The sequence below is a fragment of the Dermacentor silvarum genome, chromosome 9, assembly GCF_013339745.2.
Source record: "Dermacentor silvarum isolate Dsil-2018 chromosome 9, BIME_Dsil_1.4, whole genome shotgun sequence".
In the NCBI taxonomy this organism is placed as follows: domain Eukaryota; kingdom Metazoa; phylum Arthropoda; class Arachnida; order Ixodida; family Ixodidae; genus Dermacentor; species Dermacentor silvarum.
Window position 1 is genome coordinate 166,541,190 of NC_051162.1, and position 20,411 is coordinate 166,561,600.

General features: G+C 48.7%; 1 protein-coding gene across 5 annotated transcripts in view; it reads right to left on the minus strand.

Annotated features, from left to right (window-relative positions):
* Nucleotides 1–20,411, minus strand: part of LOC125940374 (uncharacterized) — a 101,480-nt gene that overhangs the window by 65,448 nt on the left and 15,621 nt on the right. For all 5 annotated transcript variants that reach the window (XM_049656463.1, XM_049656459.1, XM_049656462.1 and 2 more), the window contains exon 4: nt 7,167–7,343. In XM_049656463.1, coding sequence (XP_049512420.1) covers nt 7,167–7,343 — 177 coding nt within the window. The remainder of the gene's footprint in view (nt 1–7,166; nt 7,344–20,411) is intronic.

Genomic DNA, 20,411 nt, shown 5'->3' on the forward strand with positions numbered 1-20,411 from the left:
CTAGAAGATAGGAGTATGCGCTCAAAATGGTGGTCTTCGGTATTCGCGAAGATCCGAATGAAAGAGAATTGGTTCTAAAAAATATATTTCTGGACAAAAATTTTGCTACAAAGCTTGGCATTTAATGTAAATCCGTTGATAGAATTCATCGACTTGGAAGGCGGGCATACAAAGACTAGTGACAATTTATTTCCCGGATTTTAATGAAAATCATCTTGTGGAGAAAAACGCTTACAAATGAAACGGCACCAGAATGTCGGTCCAGAATAACTATTCGCGAAGTACTCTGGGGAAGCGAAACAGAGAAGGAGCAGCGCAAAAGCCGAGAAGGAACAGGGAAAGAAAGTCAGCTCAATTATTGACAAACTTCGAGTGGATATTAAGTTCTTCATTTGCGATGAACAACAAAACACGAGAACGCCAATTCGTGGTAATCAAGATGCTTGAAAAAATGAATGACGCACTACAGTAGCAGCTAAAGAATTACGTGTTCTAAACATTAATGTTCGCAGCATTGTTAAGAAATCTGAGAAACTTGAATCGGTTATCTTGAGTTACAATCCCAATGTAGTTGTGTTAACCGAAACGTGGCTGCATGACGTTATTAATGATAGTTGTTTTTCCACCGTCTTAACAGACCTATCGTCGTGATAGGTCATCGAGGGGTCGCGGGGTAACAATTTTGGTTTAAAAAATATAACTGCTGTTCTTCTTTATGTTAAACCAGTAACCTGGAAGTTGTTACATTGAAACTTTTTGCTGGGGTAAATCAATGCATCCTTTAACGGTAACCACACTCCTCACAACGCTTTCCGTTTTGGGCTACTTCGACCAATCAGCCCATGCCAAAATCCGAACTTATGCTAGTGGTTATGTTGTAGGCGCTGTTTTCCCTTAACGTAGAGCGAGCTGCGTCATCGCTTATACGAGAAGGCTGCGGTCTGCATCAGAGCGAAAATACGCAATTGCGGAACGTGAGTGCCTCGCTCTTCTATGGGTAGTTGTAAGACTTCGCCTTTTTAAATTCGCACGACCGTTCACAGTAGTTTTCGGCCACCATGCCCTCTGTTGGCTCGCCTCTTTGAAACATCCTACAGGCAGACTCACTTGATGGGCACTGCACCTGCAAGAGTAAACCTACACGGTCGTATACAAGAGAGGGAAGGGAGCCTGCGCAAAGATGCGGATTGTTTATCCCCTACCATGTGGCCGACTGTGACTCTTCGCGCACAGAAGCCCTCGATTGAGCCTTTTCCGTGAACCAGTTGCTGTAACATCACCGGCGAACAGCGTTGGGATGCCTACGTAACATAAAGCACCAGGAATCGTCACCCAGCGACACGTCTGTGCGCATGTGCGCCTTGAAGGATGGTACCTTATGTCGGCGTAACATGCACCATGATGGTCCTGCTCTTCTCCTAGTTATATCATGACACCTATGCTCCACAGTTCTTCGTAAGCTTTACGACGCCCCAAACGCTGGACACTTTGGTGTTACTCGCACGCATGACCGCATGCCCCTTTGCTTCAATTGGCCGGGCCCAGCCCGCTCAGTGCGGCGTTATGTCAGCACCTGCGAGCTCTGTCGATACCAAAAGAACACTTGCTGGTGGGTATCTTCAGCCCAGCCCCCCTTGAGCCCTTCTTCCGTGTCGGTTCGGACTTTCGGACCCTACATCTGCTTCAGCAAACAAATAGGCTGCCGTCGCTACCGATCACGCGACACGCTACGCAATTACACGAGCGCTGGAGACCAGCTGTGCGACAGATGTGGCGGACATTCTTCTCCGTGGTGTAATTTAAGCACACAGGGCCCCACGTCAATTGTTGGCTGGCCGAGGCCGTACCTTGCTCTCATAAGTCATAGACGATATCATGCGCTACTGCTCCACTCAGCGAAAGATCACCCCCTCGCATCATCGCCAGACGAACGGGTTCACTGAGCGCTGGACTCGGACCTTAACAGAACTGCTTTGAAAGCAGGTGTCGGCTGACGACCGTGACTGGGTGTTGTGTTCATATCGCGATAGGCTACACGTGTCGCAGTTGTCAAGTTGCAGTGATAAATGAATGCTCGCCACTGCGCATGTGTAACCTGGAGCTACTTGTATATATGGGCGTGTGCCCTACGTTACTGTGTTCTTTTGTGCTGTTTTGTGGCTGCCCGTTGGCATGCCTGAATAAAGGATTCGAAAAGCATGCCCCGGCTCTGAAGTTACAACACTGGGGAACCACCGTGACCACCGTAACAATATAATACTGGCTTTCACCTTAACTTAGATTCTTTGTATCAGACTGACGTCATTTTCATGAATTTCTCAAAAGCATTTGACCATAGCGCTCAATAACGAATTAAGAATAAACTTGCGCCACTAAGTCTTGACCAGTTAAGCTTACCGTGGGTCAAGTGCTTCTTAACTGAGCGAGTTCAATTTACTGTCACAGCAGATCTGCATTATTTAACATCAAAAATAACATCCGGTCTCCCCCAAGGCTCGCTTCTTGGTCCGTTGCTTTTTGATAACATTCAGCAACGACATACATAACGAAATTTTATCTACAATCGCCTATGCTGTATATATTTTGAACTGGAATCGAACTTACCTGATTAACACAAAGCAAGCAATCGAAATCTGCGCACTACCATTTAAATGTTCTAAGAAGCACATCATCAGTTAACTAAAATGGTTCCTCAGGCTGCCTTCTCTTGCATACCGATGTCGAATCACCCTACTCTTGACCCTGAAAGCGCGTCTCAAAAACGCTCTCAGGGTCATGGTGAACGAACTATGGACGGGTGCTGCAACGCGAAATCTTCTGAAGTCTCGTGAAATAAAGCAAATCGTCTCCATAAGAGGCTGTTCAGTATTGACCGTTTTCGCGGAGCAGTTTGCTTTAGAGAAACGAGATGGCGCTTACGGCGGCGCGCCATACGTCTCCTCAGCGACCGCGCACGAATGCGAAACCATTTCCGCTTCTACCTTGCTTCTGTGCGATCAGCTGTCGGAAATGCAACTGAGTTTTCGCTAACACACTGCGCTCTATTTATTCTGGTTTGAATGGTGTGGATTGAAGACGTGTGCAGTAGTTGGCTGCAAAAATAGTGACTGGCATATTAAGGAATCTAATAAATATGTGGGGCCAAGTTCGCGGACCGCTGCTGCAATTGTCCGTACGTGTTTCCGGCGCTTCGAGATGTGCGGCTGTCCTCGAAGATATACAAATTTGATCATCCACCTGCGTTGTATTGCTAACCTTCAAAGAAAGGGCTTCAGCCCCGGTAGCGTATTTCTGTTTGCGCCCAAGCCCAGTGCTCGACCGCTGGTGCCGCCATGCGCCGCTCGCGCGTACCATGTTTCTAGCCGCACGGCCGTCTGGATCGGCGCGCGCGGCGCCGATTCAGGCGGCCGTGCTAGCCGCTGCCGTTGGAAACGGAGAACACGCTGTGCTGGGGTTGACTAGGTGGCTGCTGTTAAGGGCTCGATGCTATTCCTAAATAAACGCATCACTGTTTTGATGATCCAAATATAATCTCACTATGAGGGAGGAAGCAGTCTACTTGACTGGAGCAGTATGTTTTTATTTGGGGTGTTGCCGTGGCACCGGGGTTCAACCGACCGCACCGCCCAACAGAGAGGGGAAAAAATGGTGATACAAAGAAAAAAGTTCCATGCCAAGACGGGATTCGAGCCCGCGCACCGCCGGTCCCTAAGCAAGTGTCGTAACCACTACGCCATACAGCCACGCTTTCTCAACGAGCATTCATGCGAACCATATGATTGCGTTCGAGCGCCCTCGGCGAAAGAAACCACCTTGAAACATGGTACGCGCGAGCGGTGCATGGCGGCGCCAGTGGTCGAGCACTGGGCTTGGGCGCAAATACAAATACGCGCCCCGGTACGTCGGCAAAAGTGAGTACTGATCGTTAAACAATGATAACGGGAGTAGCGCCGCCTCCTGTCATAGTAGGTTTCGCGCACAGAATTTACACACATCTACCCCAACCGGCACGGAAACTTACACCCACTAATTCGCCAACGTGGCAAGAATAAGTGAATGGGCGCACTCTTGAATACATGCGCACTATATACGCACAATAAGTGACGGTACTACATCGATAGCGCACGAATGGTCGAAGCTGAATGCTTCGTGACGGTCCACAAGAGTAAGCTAGTTACTAGCGATAATACGTATTTGCTACAAGGTATTACAATGTACAAAACAGCTACGTTTCAAGCCTTGTGCGCCGGAAGAACAAATCTAGCGGAACTGAGCACACCCGCGAGCGATTAGGGAGGAAAAAATTGAAATAGTGGCCACACCGAGGAACTTCACTGAGTCAGAAACTGACGAACCGCTGCTTCAAAATATTTGCCAAATAAAGTACAAAGCGCAAAGCACACTAATCCTGACTGAATTCATAATCGGAATGTTTGGAAAGCTTGAAATTCATATTTAGCCCCGCTTTCAGAACAAGCACCTTATACACTGCTTGCGCCGTTTGGACATAGGTTAGTCAGCTCCGAAAGCGCTTTTTCATGTCCTCTGAAGCTGTGATCAAAGCTTCGTGTCATTCACCCAGTCACCGTTTATGATATCTCCCAAGACTAAGGTTTTCTAAGCCGCGCCGGCGTCATACACTTCATTGTAAACAAGGAGGCAACGGAGGCAGTTGAGGCATGCAATGGACGCGTCACCACGTGATCAAACATGGCAGCGCCCACGGGATCACCGCGAAAAGGGTCAATAGTTGCCGCAACGATAGTGAGATGCATGGAGATCGCTTGCGGGGCCAATGAACATCTAGTCTTGACTGCACGCCAACAATATATATATATTTCCTCCCGAATAGCAAGTTATGGGGTGGCTTGGGACAAGTTAACACCATTTACATAAATAGTGGAAGTTTGTGACCCGCAGCTTAGACCATAAAAATTCATACTTGCGCGTAGGAAAATTGCCTTTCGTGAATGTTAGCCGACACGATTAAAGCAATGGTTAATATCAGTTGTGCCGTCAGCTACCGCCAGATGCCGTGTCTTATCGAACACGTTTTGAAGAGCTGAGCCGGAAAATGAGTAAACAATGGAGGACGACGACAATGTTGAAACCAAAATTATGGCGCGCTAAATCTCTAGATATACTGTATATCAGGTAGTCATGAAAAGCCGATAAAGAGAACATGTCGCTAAAGCGAAATTTCTACGTTAGCTTTAGCGTCTTTCCAGTAATACTATGTCTTTTTTCATTGGCGATCGAGCTGTGGCCCTCATATAAGATTGTGGATAAATGTAGATGAATGTAAGCTAAATATATAAATGTAGATAAATGTAGGCCATCGTATCTTCCCCTCTTCCAACACATTACCTGCTGTCGGCGTCTGATTTATTTTCAGTCTGCTCAATTCAGACACAAGGCCCCGTATTCCTCTGCTCTTTTTCACAACACGGTTTAGATACCCATATATCCCACGCCCAAACGCCTCATTACGTCACTTGATTCGTAATTCGCAGGCGCCAATCACAGTTGACAAGTAAAATAGGAGTAAACAGATGCAAACACATCTTGTTCTTCACAGCAAACTTTGCACTCTCTTTAGGCACGACCTTTGCATTTAACGAAATATTTCGACGGTTCTAATGTCAGTGGTATTGTGTTTAAGCAAATGCGCAGTATACATTCTGAATTGTCAGGTGACTTCAAGTCGTAGGTCCTGGTTTCTCCCTCCCACGACATACCACTGCTATAAGTGTTGATGAAGCGATGTGAATCACCTTGTATGTGGTACTGTGAACAAAACTTTGACATTGAAGAATACACTAACAGCGAATACCATTTAGCACACTTTTAAAGCAAATAATTGTTAAGGATTCAGAAGCGGTACTACCAGATGCAGCGCATTTATGCTCCCTCAGAGGCAAAGAGATTCCCCAATGATGTTGTGTTACCGCTGTTACTTGTCGACAACGTGGAGTTTACATTCTTAATTATCCTAACCTTGAGGCAATAAATATTTCTCTGACGCCCTAGACGGTGCCTTACGTCCATTGGAAGCCTATATATTATAGTAGGAGATTACAGATTCTGCACTAAGGGACTTGCACGGCGTGTCTATCCATTTTCTACCTTGTAGTTTGTTGCCTACCGGAAATTGTACTGGAATCAGTACTGCCGCCCTCGTATTTCCCCAAGAGTAGGACTATGATTGTTCGTGCTCAGATTAGCAGTAATGCTGCACGACGCTCACCTAGTACACCGTTATTATTTTTAACTTGAGCTTGTAATTCTGCAAAAGCTTTTTAACCATTTCACTGGCAGCTCAAAAATATTGTTGACCTTACAAAAGCATCTGCAAAAACTAGACAAATCGAAATATTAGTATGTGTCTTTCAAATGACCTTTATTTATGTACCCGCTCAAGCGTCGCGAGAAAATTTGGTGTGGGTGATGACGTTCGGGTGCGCAACTTCCGACCGGGAGCAAAGTGGCTCTGTGCAACAGTTCTCGCCCGTACAGGACCTGTGTCATACCTTTTAAGTGTCGTGACTCCACATGGTGTTTTCCAGTGGGTGCGTCATCAAACCCACATTCGCAAGGGTAACACTGACACCACGGAGTTCGATCTACCCTTCGTGAGAAGCCATCAGGTCCCAGCTACCGACTCTTCAACCGATAACGACACCACGGCGATCATTCAGCGCGAACCGGTGGAGCCTTTAAACTCTGTTAACGAACATCGTTACCCACAGAGACAGCACCGCCCACATGATCGCTATGTGCCATAATCTGTTGCGGTTATACTGTTGTTTCCAAAATAAGTGTGGGGGGAGGGTGGCAGATCTGTACATGTGTACTTGCGTGATATCGTTCCCTTTCTGACACGTGGCCCATATGGCGATCAAATCACCTTCGCCCCCCTATGTGTATATAATCACTGGCCGCAAGCCTGGGGTGTGCATTTTGTCCTTTGTAATCCTTGGTTGTCATTCTGCCACGTTAAATTGCCGCCATGCAACAAAGCATATTTCAAGTGCAGTTCAAGTTTCAAAATATTCATTTGATCAACACTTAGCGTAGCCTTTGAAACAAGCTGCTTACACTTGCACTAGATATCCAAAATACGTATCACTATTTTCCGTAGTACAAGCGTGTTCGAAGGCTCTTACCGCATTCTCTCCACGTAACGCAAGGTTCCCAAAAGTCCCACCGAAAGTAGCCTTCTTTACAGACGCATATTTGTTCTCCTATACTGCCACACGTGTCGTGTAATTGCGGGCACAGCTGTGGATACTTCTCGCCTTTAGATTTGCAGTAGTAAAATTCCTCATTTTGATGGGCACAGTCTGTAGAAGAAAACAGAAAACACAAAGTGTAACATTTTTTCCAGTATCATTCTTAACTCTCCAGTGATCAACAGTCAGGTGGCCAGCAGTGGTCTTACAAAGCATGTCGTCGCTGGAGCGAGCATAACGACAATGCCCTTGTCTGCATCAAGACCCTGAGGAAGACAGGTCCTCTTGCACAACTGTGTTGTTACCACGCGACAAGAGGACCTGTTAGACAAGGCGACAAAATGTTGTCACAAGGCAAGGAGCAGTTAGGTCGGTATACACGACGTTACTACGAGGTTTACAAGTGCATTGTTTTCAACACAAAAAACTTGGGCAGCTTGCACTAGGTGGTGCAAGGCAGGAGTAAACAGCGGAGCTGGTGATCGACCTAGCTTTTCTTCCAGGTTTTACTAGGCTGGACTATGTTTTGCTAGGAAATGCTAAGTGCTGCTAGGCACGGTATTCCGAATCGGCTCACCGCCGATTATCGCTTGGCCGCACGACGCGCTTCAAGATGAACGACTTCTTCTTCGGGTGTCCGGATCTTCTTTGGTCGTCCTAGGTCAAGGGTACATGTACTCTCCACAGAATGAACGAAGAGTTCTGCTGCCGTCGCGGCGGCTCCGAGCTTTGTTGCCCCGGTGGCGTCGCGGCCAAGGTGTGCCTCCACATGTGCCTGGGTGTCGCTGATCGAAACCTGTAGAGCCGACGCCAGAGGCGCCTGCTGCAGTCACCGACACGGGGAAACGCGGGCCGCTTCGGCAGCAGCTCTGTGCGTTGGCTCGTTGGTGTAGCTACAATTTCTTTCTCTCTCTCTCTCTGGCTCTAATTTTCTTTTAGGGGCGAAGCCCCTAAATGAAAATGCCGTCCCCGTCGTAGTAGTAGTAGTAGTGTGTAACCAGTCTGAGAAAAATGAGAAAAAAGTTCCGAAGTTGTGTCCGTAGCGCGGAATCGAACCAGGGACCCCTCGCCTCCGAGCGCGCGGCGTTAGCCCACTACGCCACGAAGCGGACATGGACAAACGCACCACGATGGCTATAAATACCCAACATTAACGAAAGGCCGCGTTTCTAGCGCGTTTCTAACGCGTTTGTGCTAGCGCGTTACGGCCCGTGTAAGAAGCTGGTGTAAGACGCTGTGGCCTCTCCGCCTTACCTTCAACGCGTTTCGAACGCGCTGCCCAAAGCGGTGGCAAGTCAAGTTCAAGTCGAGGAGCGTTTATGAATACGGGTGGTATACTCTCTCAGCAGTCATGTGATGGCGTCGGCAAACACGGTGCACGTTCCGGCATGTGTAAATGGCTGCGTAAGACGCTGTGGCCGCTCCCCCTTACTAGAGAGTACTGCACGTTTCTAACGCGTTTGTGCTAGCGTCCCTTTAAGCGGGAGATCCGATGATTCCCTCCGGAGCTTCGCCCACTCATCATCATTCACCTCGTGGATCTGCTGTCATTTTTTTTCTGTCTCCTGAGCTTTGCTCTCCTTCCCTCTCCTTAACGTCCCATGCCAAGGCAACATGTGCACGGAACGGAGAGGAGGCGATGCACACGCCACCCCGCCAGGTGGTTGCTACTCAACCCAGGTGACTCATCCCTCAGCGATGTTTTGCGGCTCGCGGCACAACTTACGGCCGGCTTCAACAGATCCGCGGTTAAAAAGCATACAATAATCACAGAATAATTAAGGACAAAAATACAGTAATAAGGCAGCCAAAATAGAAATGACAAAATGTCATGAAACCAAGGTAATAATTGTGCTCAAAACTTAACGCAGTCGCGAATGACGAAAGCTGTCCAGTAGCCTGCAGCACATTTCAATGGCGCGTGCGACCGCTGATGAATTAGGCGATTTCGTGCCCCCCAAAATTCGCTTGAAGTTGAGATGACGTTGTGCAAGTGGCGTAGAGTACCAGGTATAAGAGACGGGTGGAGTTTTTGGGTGTCAGCTGAAAGTTTTGCTGTGCAAAGTAGAACAAAGAGCGATCTTGCTCAGCGGCTGGAAAAAAATGCGTTGAGAGATATTACTATACCAGTAATACTGCCATAATTTCTCCAGTTCTTGAGACTCGCTAAAAATTAAAAGAGCCATAGCGAGGTAAGTGCAGCAACCACTTTCTAGGAAATTCAATCACGCTTTTCGAACTATTTTGCAACGGTGTAGTATGAGACAACACATGAATTGCTGCAAGAACTCTATGGGACGCACAATAAACTCCACATTTTAATCGGCTATCTTCACATGGAAAAAAAAATCACGCGCTTGTGTAGCTAAATTCCTGCTCAAATCCTGCGCATAATGTAGCTCCAATCATGCTCGAATTCTGCGCTTGCGTAGTTCAAATCCAGCACTAATGCAGCTCCACTAATGTGAAACCTGGGGAACTGCGAAGCAGTGATGCGCCGGTGTTTCTCTTAGGTTAATTCACCGTTGGTTTGAACTGCACAAGCGTAGGATTTGAGCAGAACTGCAGCTACATTAAGCGCCTGATTCTAATTCTGCCCTGCGTAGTTGAAATCCAGCGCTAATGAAGCTCCATTAACGTGAAACCTGGGGAAGTGCGAATCAGTAGTGTGCCGGTGTTTCCCTTGTGGTATTCTTGTGCTCTTCTTGCACAAATAAGGAGGAATCCAGCGCTTGTGGGGTGGTGGTGCCCTCTCTTGCGCTGCGCTGGTACCCGACTGGCGTTTCGGAAGCGATTTGCCTGAGTTTCTGCTAATTGCCGCATATGCCTGGCTCATACCCGCATATCAAATGCGGGTTTGCACCAAACGTGATTTTATTATCGTTAATTGTGACGTAACTGACGAGCATGTGATGTTATTAATGTCATGGCCTATCAGTCATGTTAGTCATACAATCGTACCCTTCCATGCTAATTTTGGTATATACCAAGTGAACCAGACGCGACTTTTCGGCAGATCTTGTTTTTGCGCGTGACCGCGACGACATTGCATCACATTAGATGCCGACAGCCCGGGCTCGTTAAGTGCTTTGTACTTAATAAACTTACTGCGCAGAGAAGCGTTCGGAAAATCGCTTGGCTACTCTCATTGTCCTGTTATGCAAACGAAAATGAACCTAATTTGACGTTGCGCTGTGAACCTAACCGCTGACCGGTTAGGTTCACAGCGCGAGCCCAGCTCGTTCTTCCTCTTCTTTTCTCGAGTGATGGCGCCCGCGCGCCTCGGTCAAACAATCAAATACCACACGCGTGTAGCAATATGTATTGTAAAGGCGTTTATTGCTCGCAGGCGTTAGGGCCAACCTTTGGGTCCGTTCAAGGAATCGCGAGGGCGAGCGGCGTAGTCCGAGCGATGCGCTGATAAGGATGCCCCACTGCATCGTCCCTCTTCTTCACTACAATTACCCCGGGGACGAAAAAGGGAGCCGTCCGGCGACCTAACAGTTCGTCACTATTAGTGAGTCATAATACGGTTTGAGGCGCTCGATATTGACAATGTCGCGTCGGTGACGGCGCATGTCCGACGAAGGTTCTACGGGCTCTATCACATAGTTGACGGGTGATGAACGCTCGACGATGCGGTAGGGACCTTCATACTTCGGCATTAACTTGGAAGACAGACCAGTTGCAGTGGAAGGAAGAGTGCCACACAAGCGCTCTAGGAAGAAAGGGGAGCGCAGAGGTGGTGTCACCGCGAGTGTTCTTTTGGCGCTCTTGGTCTTTAGAGGTAAAGGCCCGGGCGAGGTCGCGGTACTCTTCGGCATGTCTCACCGTATCAGAAATGGGCGCACATTCAGATGCGTCGGGCCGGTATGGTAGCATTGTGTCGATGGTGTGCGATGGGTGCTGGCCGTACAAGAAATATGGCGAAAACCCAGTAGTGATCTGCGTAGCGGTATTGTACGCGTAGGTGACGAACGGCAGAATGGCGTCCCACTTCGTGTGGTCGGAGGAGACATACATTGAAAGCATGTCACCGAGCGTACGGTTGAATCGTTCAGTGAGTCCACTGGTCTGAGGATGGTACGCCGTTGTTGTGCGATGAACAACGTGGCACTCTTTGAGAACAGCTTCAACTACTTCGGAGAGGAAGACTCGTCCGCGGTCATTGAGCAGCTCCTGGGGTGGCCCATGACGTAGGATGAATTGACGAAGCAGGAAGGAGGCAACGTCGCGCCCTGTAGCTGCCGCAAGCGCCGGAGTTTCAGCGTACCGCGTAAGATTGTCAACTGCCACAATGGTCCAACGGTTTCCAGCCGAAGTCATAGGAAGGGGCCCGTACAAATCTATACCGCCGCGCCCAAAGGGCCGGGTAGGGGCAAGGTAAAAGTTGCAGCCCAGATGGCGAGAGGAGGGGTGAAGATTTCCGGCGCTGGCAATAGGGACAAGAGCGTACGAACTTTTGAACGTAGCTGTACATCCCTCGCTAGTAGAACCGCTGTTGAAGGCGCTGGTAAGTCTTGAAAACGCCAACACGGGCACACTGGCGATCGGCGTGGAAAGCTGCGCATATTTCGGGACGCAGGCTGCGAGGCACTGCTAACAACCACTGGCGACCATCGGAGCTGTAATTGCGCCGGTGAAGCAGGTCCTCGCGAATGGCGAAATGGTGAGCTTGACGGCGCAACGCGCGGGTTGTTGACCTGGTCGATGGATTAGAGAGACAGCTTATAATCGACGCAATCCAGGGGTCCTTGCGCTGCTCGGAAGCGATGGTGCGAAGGTCGATGGAAGACACAGTCAACCGAGATATATTGTTGGCAGCCAAGGGAGAGCGCGAGAGGGCATCGGCGTCCGAGTGGTGTCGCCCGCTGCGGTAGAGTACGCGGATGTCGTAGTCTTGCAGGCAAAATGCCCAACATGCAAGACGGCCGGACGGATCTTTCAACGACGCCAGCCAACATAGTGCGTGGTGGTCCGTGATGACATCAAATGGGCGGCCATACAAATATGGCCGGAACTTAATAAGAGCCCAGGTGATCGCGAGAGATTCTTTTTCAGTCACGGTATAGTTATTCTCGGCTTTCGTAAGCGTTCGGCTGGCATAAGCAACGACATGCTCAGGGAAGCCTTGCTTGCGTTGCGCGACGACAGCGCCAAGACCAACACCGCTGGCATCGGTGTGTACCTCTGTAGGGGCCTGTCGGGTCGTAGTGGTGCATAATTGTGGGGGGGGGGGGAGGAGTCAGCAAACTACACGCCTCGTGGCACTCTGATGACCACGAGGTGAGGAGCCCGTTGCCCCCTATGAGCTTCGTCAGGGGCGATACGATGGAGGCGAAATTCCGAATGAAGCGTCGGAAGTAGGGGCACAGACCGATGAAACTGCGCACTTCTTTGGTGGACGTTGGCTTGGGAAACTCGGCGACGGCGCGAAGTTTGTCGGGGTCTGGGAGAATGCCATCCTTGGACACCACATAGCCAAGTATCGTGAGTTGCTGCGCAGCGAATCGGCACTTATTTATGTTTAATTGTAGGCCTGCGTTCGATAAACACGTCAAAACACGCCGAAGGCGTTCGAGGTGCGTGGTGAAGTCAGGCTCGAAAACGACAATGTCGTCAAGATAACAAAAACATCTGTGCCACTTTAAGCCTCGCAGAACTGTGTCCATCATGCGCTCGGAGGTCGCGGGCGCATTCCAGAGTCCAAAAGGCATGACGTTGAACTCGTACAAGCCGTCGGGCGTTATAAAGGCTGTTTTCGGCCGATCGACTTCTTACATAGGCACTTGCCAATACCCGGAGCGCAAAACCCGGAGTGCCAAACCCGGAGCGCCAAACCCGACGCACAAGACGTCGGCGGCGGCATCCCGACATCTCGGCGCACACCTCTAGGCAGCGGTAGCAGCGGTTACTCCTCGGAATCTGAAACCACGGCGGCGGTTCGTTACTCTATGATGGCGGACAAGCCTGCAACCGTCGAAACGCGAGTGGTACTTTTCTCTTGCGTCCGTTGCGCCTGTGATACCCGACAACTGTAGCAGCATGTCATCTGATCCGACTTCAACTGAAGGCTCGCCGACTGATGCGAAAGCAGTTTGCCTCGTTTCGCACGGTCCACCAAAGAAAATTGTGAAGCGCACAGGCACCCGGAAGCTCGCCGACCTTCACGAAAGTCTGCGGATGGGTTGGTTAACGCACTTGTTGACATGCAACGATCTCATAATACAGCGTGCTGGAAGCTGCACAGGAGAGACGGCAAGGGGCACAAGGAAGCAATGCCTGGCTGCTGTCCGAAGGGTGAACGCAAGGACTGCTCGTGGCGGCCGCTATGTCTACGCTGCGCTTTTCATTTCTGAAGCCATGCGCAGCAGCGTGCAGCCGTCATGTTCAGACAGGCAGTACAAAGGTACCCGAATAAGCTGTACAACATTGCTGCAAGGTGCCTTAGGAAACCAGTACCCAGCACCTCCACCACTTGTAAAGGCGTTTATTACTCACATGCGTTAGGGCCAACCGTTGGGTCAGTTCAAGGAACCGCGAGCGCGAGTGGCGTAGTCCGAGCGATGCGCTGGAGAGACTGACCCCACTAGACAGCGCTGATAAGGATGCGCCACTGCATCGTCCCTCTTCTTCACTACAGTATATATATATATATATCTATATATATATATATATACTCAAAAGAAGGAAAAAAGGACGAACGTTTATGGCATATTCACTGACTGACGTTTCGGCCGGAGGACCAGCCTTCGTCGGAGTGACAAGTGTGGTTGCGTTACAGGTATATATAGAGGCCTAGACACTTATCGCGTTGTCCCACACGACATGCGCACAATGAAACCCTAGTCACTGCACGGTGACAAAATGAAAAAAATGGCCGGGCAGTTCTAAACATCACAGCAGATGGAAATCATCACTACATATATTCACATAATCATGCGGCGTTATAAAAGTACAAGCTGCGCAAGAGTGTATAACATGAACGCGAGTGCTGTCTTCCGCCCTGCGGCAGAAAGCAGGATTAAAAATGCGCCCGTGGACAGATTTAACAATGCACACGTGGAAAAAAACCGGTATAATATGAATTCACAAAAAATAATAACTTCCCAGTACTGCAATAATACAATAGTCAGTCAGCACGTGACCCGTGCAGAGAATTCCTTAGCCGTAGCTGCCAGTCACCGGGCACAAACACAAACTTTCAATCTAGTAAAACCTCGTATAAACAGCCACAGTGAGCACGTGCACAAGCAATATATATATATATATATATATATATATATATATATATATATAAGAGCTGTTCAATGTGAGTTGCTGATGCAGGTTAGTTTTCCGATGTTTTCGTTATTATCACAAGGAAGGGCGTTGAACTTGTATATCAGGCTAGATTCGCGGACTAAACGGTCGTGGTGGGAAGGAAAACCAGATTCCAGTATAGCCACTCTGATACTGTCAAAAGATTGCCCAGTTAAGCACAGGTGTTTTGACAGCGGAAGGTGTGGGAGATGCTTTGCGAGAGAACGATGATTATTGAATCGGATTCTGAACGGCGTTTCTGTTTGACCAATATATTGTAGGTGGCACGTACCACACTCAAGCAGATAAATGGCGTTCGACGTGTCACAGTTGAAGCTGCCTTTGATACGGAGCGCGAAGTTTGAAGCACTGCTTTTCGCTGTTATCGCGTGGTTAGCATATGCGGGCATACTTTACAGCGTGGTTTACTATATGGATTACAACCTGCATGTACGCGCGCACTGACTTTCGAAGACGTTATCAAATTGCGAATCTTTTTTGAACGTCGGTACACTACTCGCGATGCCTCTGGGAAAATTATTCTAAGTATTTCACTTTCGCCTAGAATATTTTGATGCCGTTTGAGAATGGCAGAAACATTCGGAATAGACGCCGAGTGCATCAAAATAAGGTTAGTAGCAGGAGTGGTCACCGCCGGCTTTGACTTCACGAGAATATCTTCCCTTTTCAAGTTATTGGCTCGTCTTATTGCGTCATCAATAATTTCCTTACGGTACTGGCGGTCCACGAGTGTGCGCTTTAGCTCTGCACAGTGAAGCATCAAAATCTTTTGTTCAGGGCATATACGCCTAATACGGTGTACCTGACTATAAGGGACCGCGGTTTTACAATGACGAACGTGGCTGCTTTGAAAATGGAGATATTGGCGCCAGTCCGTTGGCTTTTTGTAAAGCTTGGTTGTCAAATTATTTCCGGTTATTGACACTGTAACATCGAGGAAGTCAATCTCTGCAGTTGAGTGGTTATGTGAAAACTTAATGCTCGGGTGGACGCTATTGAAGCCAGTTATAAAGTTAAGGAGGGTCGATTCACCATAGGGCCTTACAAGAAATATATCGTCAATGAAACGCCTATATTACACAGGTTTTAGGGTGCAGTTTTCAAGAAGTTCATTTTCCAGTATGCCCATAAAAATGTTGGCATAATTCGGCCCAATCCGTGTTCCCATAGAAGTGCCACTGACCTGTACATAATGGCAATCATTAAATTCGAAATTATGTAATTAAAGAATGAGTTTCAATAAGGTGTCCAGTGTGACAACGCTAATGGAATTGTCAATGGCAGCTTGTCCATAGGCAAGGGATAAAGCACGAATGCCGTCTAGATGGGGGATATTTGTATAAAGGGACACGACATCCATCGTCTCAAGCAGTGAACCAGAGGGAATGCGTAGGTCTACTATTTCGCTTAAGAAATGGTTAGTGTCTTTCAAGTAAGAGGGGAAGGTTGGGGGAATTGGTTTGATTAGCTGGTCTACATACCGAGAAAGGCTCTCGGTAACAGTCTGTACGCCTGAAACAATTGGACGTCCTGGGTTCCCTGGCTTGTGAATTTTTGGTAATACATAAAAGCGACCTGCTACTGGACTGAGTGGCATAAGAGACCGGCACGTGTTTTCGTCTATCAGTTCTTGTTGAAGGAGCTCCGACAGCGTTTCTTTAACCTTGCTTTTAAAGTTACTGGTTGGGTCATAGGGAAGAGCTTGATAAAACAAACGGTTGGTTAACTGTCGATTTGTTACATTATATAATATAGTCTTCGCGGTTCATTACTACGATCGCTCCTCCTTTGTCAGCTGGTTTGATAACGACGTCTTGGCGGGAGCTTAATTACTCCAAGGCGCTGGTTTCATTCCGAGATAGGTTGCGACGAAAGGGCGTATGCACCTTAATTATAGGCGTTGAGAATATCATCCTGTACCGCTCGGATATATAAATCTAAGCATTTGTCTCGCTGTGCCGGGGGTGTCCAATGCTTTTGAGACGCAAGTATATCGCGAGCACCGCTTTCACATGCTCGTCCATGAAAGAACTCGTGCAACCTCAAATTTCGAGCGAAATTGTCTAAGTCCTTGAATAGCTGGAACTCGCTAAAACCACCAGTTGCGGGACAAAAACTTAAGCATTTCGAAAGTGCCGCAATTTCAACTGACGACAAAGCCATGTTCGAAAGGTTTATGATATTGCTATTCTGTGACGACACCTCTTTCTGGGAATGAAGATCCTGGTGGTCTGCGTTTCCTGCAGGCGGCGGGCGATGTTGTGGTGCGTGCGTTAGGGGAGTACTTTCAAAAAAGAACGTTCCTATTTCTTCGGCAGGCGCACCGTAGGGAACATTGTCGCGTAACAGCTTTCTAGATTTTGTTTTACTCAGTGTTTCTGCTTTTTGTGCCGGGTAATGTGCTAGAGAACATTTGTCCGGGGAAGTAAGCAAAGAAAACATAGCGCTCTCTTCCTTACAATAAGTCGACACACAGGGCTCATAGAGGGATATTAAGGTGTGGATTAGTTGAAGCGATGCAGTATTTAACACACACTGCCATCTAGTCTTATCGACACTGCATAATTCAGAAGTCACTGGGCGTAATTTGATTCTCAGGCCCTTTGATATGATCGAAGCATTCAGATATTTCTTCAGCGCATCAATATGAGATTCGGCACGAACACGCTTGTCAACCAGCTTTCTAACTACAAGAAAGTTCTTCGAATGAGCGGGAAAAAGAATATTACCGGTACGGAGTCAATTTGAAGCAGAGTTCATCCTGGCATTGCGTACCATCACGAAGGCGGTGTGATTTCTAGCGGGAGATGCACCAGATGCCTCGCTGGACGGTCCTGCCGTGATGCTGTCAGGACACCGTGGTGACACATCACCGAGGCTTGCTGCAACGGTGTCTGTGCTTGATGCGATGCCAGGTATGGGCGGATCCTTACTGTGGGGGCACGACGTTGCTGTCAAAACTTGGTAAGGCGGGGTTACGGTACTCCTGCCGTTCTGCGATGTCTGGGATCTGGTGCGGCCTGAAGGCGCTGAACTACAGTCTTACCAATCGTTAGAAGAAAGGACACGTCTTCTGTAACACAGAAGACGGAAATGGCCTGCCAACAAGCTAACACCCTCAAAACTGGGGTGGAGGCTGTCCGCAGCCAATACTCGGTACAACGGCAACCATTCGAAGCCGTGATCAACGTAGAATACCTTCTTTGTCCTGCGGCATAAGTCGCGCAGCAGCCTGTTAACGTGCATCGCCTCCCTGTTGCAACGTTGCACCAGAGTCACGTTGCTAATGCTACCTCGACGCCGGTTCAAGCTCCTCGGTAGCACAAGGCTTACATACACTTGGCATATGTGAGGCAGTTCCGACATAATTTTGTTCAAAAGTTACCGGTAATTTCGGAAGGCAGTCGCACCGCTCGTAGACAGAAGGTCATTTGTGCCCACGTGAAGCACTAGGGTTGTTGAAGTGTCGGGAACAAAATCCAGCAGTTTAGCAGCGTCTGCAATGCAGGCGCCGGTTTGCGTGATGAAGGCATGAGTACCAGCCAAACGGCTTTCAAAGTGCTGATGTAGATATTTCATTTGCGAGTCACCGATAATAACAGTATTCGGGGGCGTGCAGGGGAACTTCCATAACGTCGTCTTGGCAGGGTCTATGGCACCGAGTAAGGCATAAAAGATGAAGGGTTGCGCGCCAGACCCGAAGGTATATTCAAAAAAAGGAAAAAAAAAGACGAACGTTTATGGCATATTTACTGACGGACGTTTCTGCCGGAGGACCGGCCTTCGTCGGAGTGAATACAAGTGTGGTTGCGTTACAGGTATATATAGAGGCACTAGACACTTATCGCGTTGTCCCACACGACATGCGCACAATGAAACCCTAGTCACAGCACGGCGACAAAATGAAAAAATGGCCGGGCAGTTCTAAAAATCACAGCAGATGGAAATCATCACTGCATATATTCGCATAATCATGCGGTGTTAAAAAAGTACAAGCTGCGCGAGAGTGTATAACATGAACGCGAGTGCTGTCTTCCGCCCTGTGGCAGAGAGCAGGATTACAAACAGCATATATTATATGCATTTATATAGTGATATGTATATGTAGGTAGCATTATTTCGAAATTATCTTGATGTTTATTAATGAACCTTGTCATAACATCTTTCATTTATATTATATTTTATTTTTTCTCACATTCGTAGACTTTGTATAAAAAACGCCTGCCTGCAAACGCAAAGAATACCACGTGTGCAAAGAATGTAATGGATCGCAGTTCGTACAACTCAGATGTTAGTGGAGGTCACAGTGCAGGAGTCCTACTGCCAGGTGAGGGTGTATTGACCGTCTTTGTGGTCAAATACTATCCTGGCACACACACACACACACACTTATGTATATATATATATATATATATATATATATATATATATATATATATAGATATTGTTACGCGAAGAACGAGTCAGTAAGACGGGCAACTATTTACAAGATGTATTTACAACAGCTGTTGCAGCGCTGACCGGTTAGGTTCACAGCGCGAGCCCAGCTCGTTCTTCCTCTTCTTTTCTCGAGTGCTGGCGCCCGCGCGCCTCGGTCAAACAATCAAATACCACACGCGTGTAGCATAATCCCCCGGCGGCAGAAGCGACGTCCCGGAGCGTCTAAATGTCATCGCTGGGAGGGTGATACTGCTTCAGTCGTGTAACGTGCACGATATCACTGAACTGGGAAGCAGATGGGGCGTCAGGGTCGATCTCGTATGTGACGGGAGTCACGGCACGAAGCACTCGGTAGGGGCCTGTGTAACGCGACAGCAGTTTTTCTGACAGGCCGACCTGACGCAACGGAGACCACAGAAGCACCAAAGAACCAGGCGGGAAGTGCACGTCTCGGTGTCGCTGGTCGTACAAACGCCTTTGACTCTCTTGGGAGTTCAAAAGGCGGTCACGGGCAATTTCCCTTGCGTGAGCAGTGCGGGCGGCGGCATCAAGTGCATATTCACTGGTGGGTGCCGCGTGAACAGGGAGAGTTGTGTCGAGGGGCAGTGCTGGTTCTCGGCCGAACAGGAGGAAAAATGGGGAATAGCCGGCTGTGTCGTGGCGCGAGGAATTATAGGCAAAGGTGACAAACGGCAGAGTGAGGTCCCAGTCTGTGTGGTCTGAAGAGACATACTTCGCGAGCATGTCTGTGAGAGTGCGATTAAGACGCTCCGTGAGGCCATTAGTTTGCGGATGGTACGACGTGGATAGCTTGTGCCTCGTGGCACAGGACTGCAGGATGTCCGCGATAACTTTTGACAGGAATGTCCGGCCACGGTCTGTGAGAAGTTGTCGCGGAGCTCCATGTAATAAAATCACGTCGCGCAAAAGAAAATCGGCAACATCTGTGGCGCAGCTTGTAGGGAGCGCTCGGGTGATGGCGTAGCGCGTGGCGCAATCTGTGGCCACAGCGATCCACCTGTTCCCAGAGGTAGAAAGAGGAAAGGGACCAAGTAAATCTAAACCAACCCGAAAGAATGGCTCCGCGGGAATGTCGATTGGCTGTAGGTACCCAGCAGGTAGCGTCGATGGTGTCTTGCGTCGCTGGCATTTATCACACGCAGCTACGTATCTTCGAACGGAGCGAGCAAGCCCAGGCCAAAAGAAGCGTCGGCGGATCCGGTCGTAGGTACGTGACACACCGAGGTGACCGGCAGTGGGGAGGTCGTGAAGTTCGTGGAGAACAGCCGAGCGAAGGTGTTTAGGGATCACAAGGAGTAATGCTGGGCCGTCGGGGTGAACGTTGTGGCGGTAGAGTACGCCATCTTGAAGTGTGAATACGCCAAGGGAACTGTCGGCAAGTGGAGATTCCAGGCG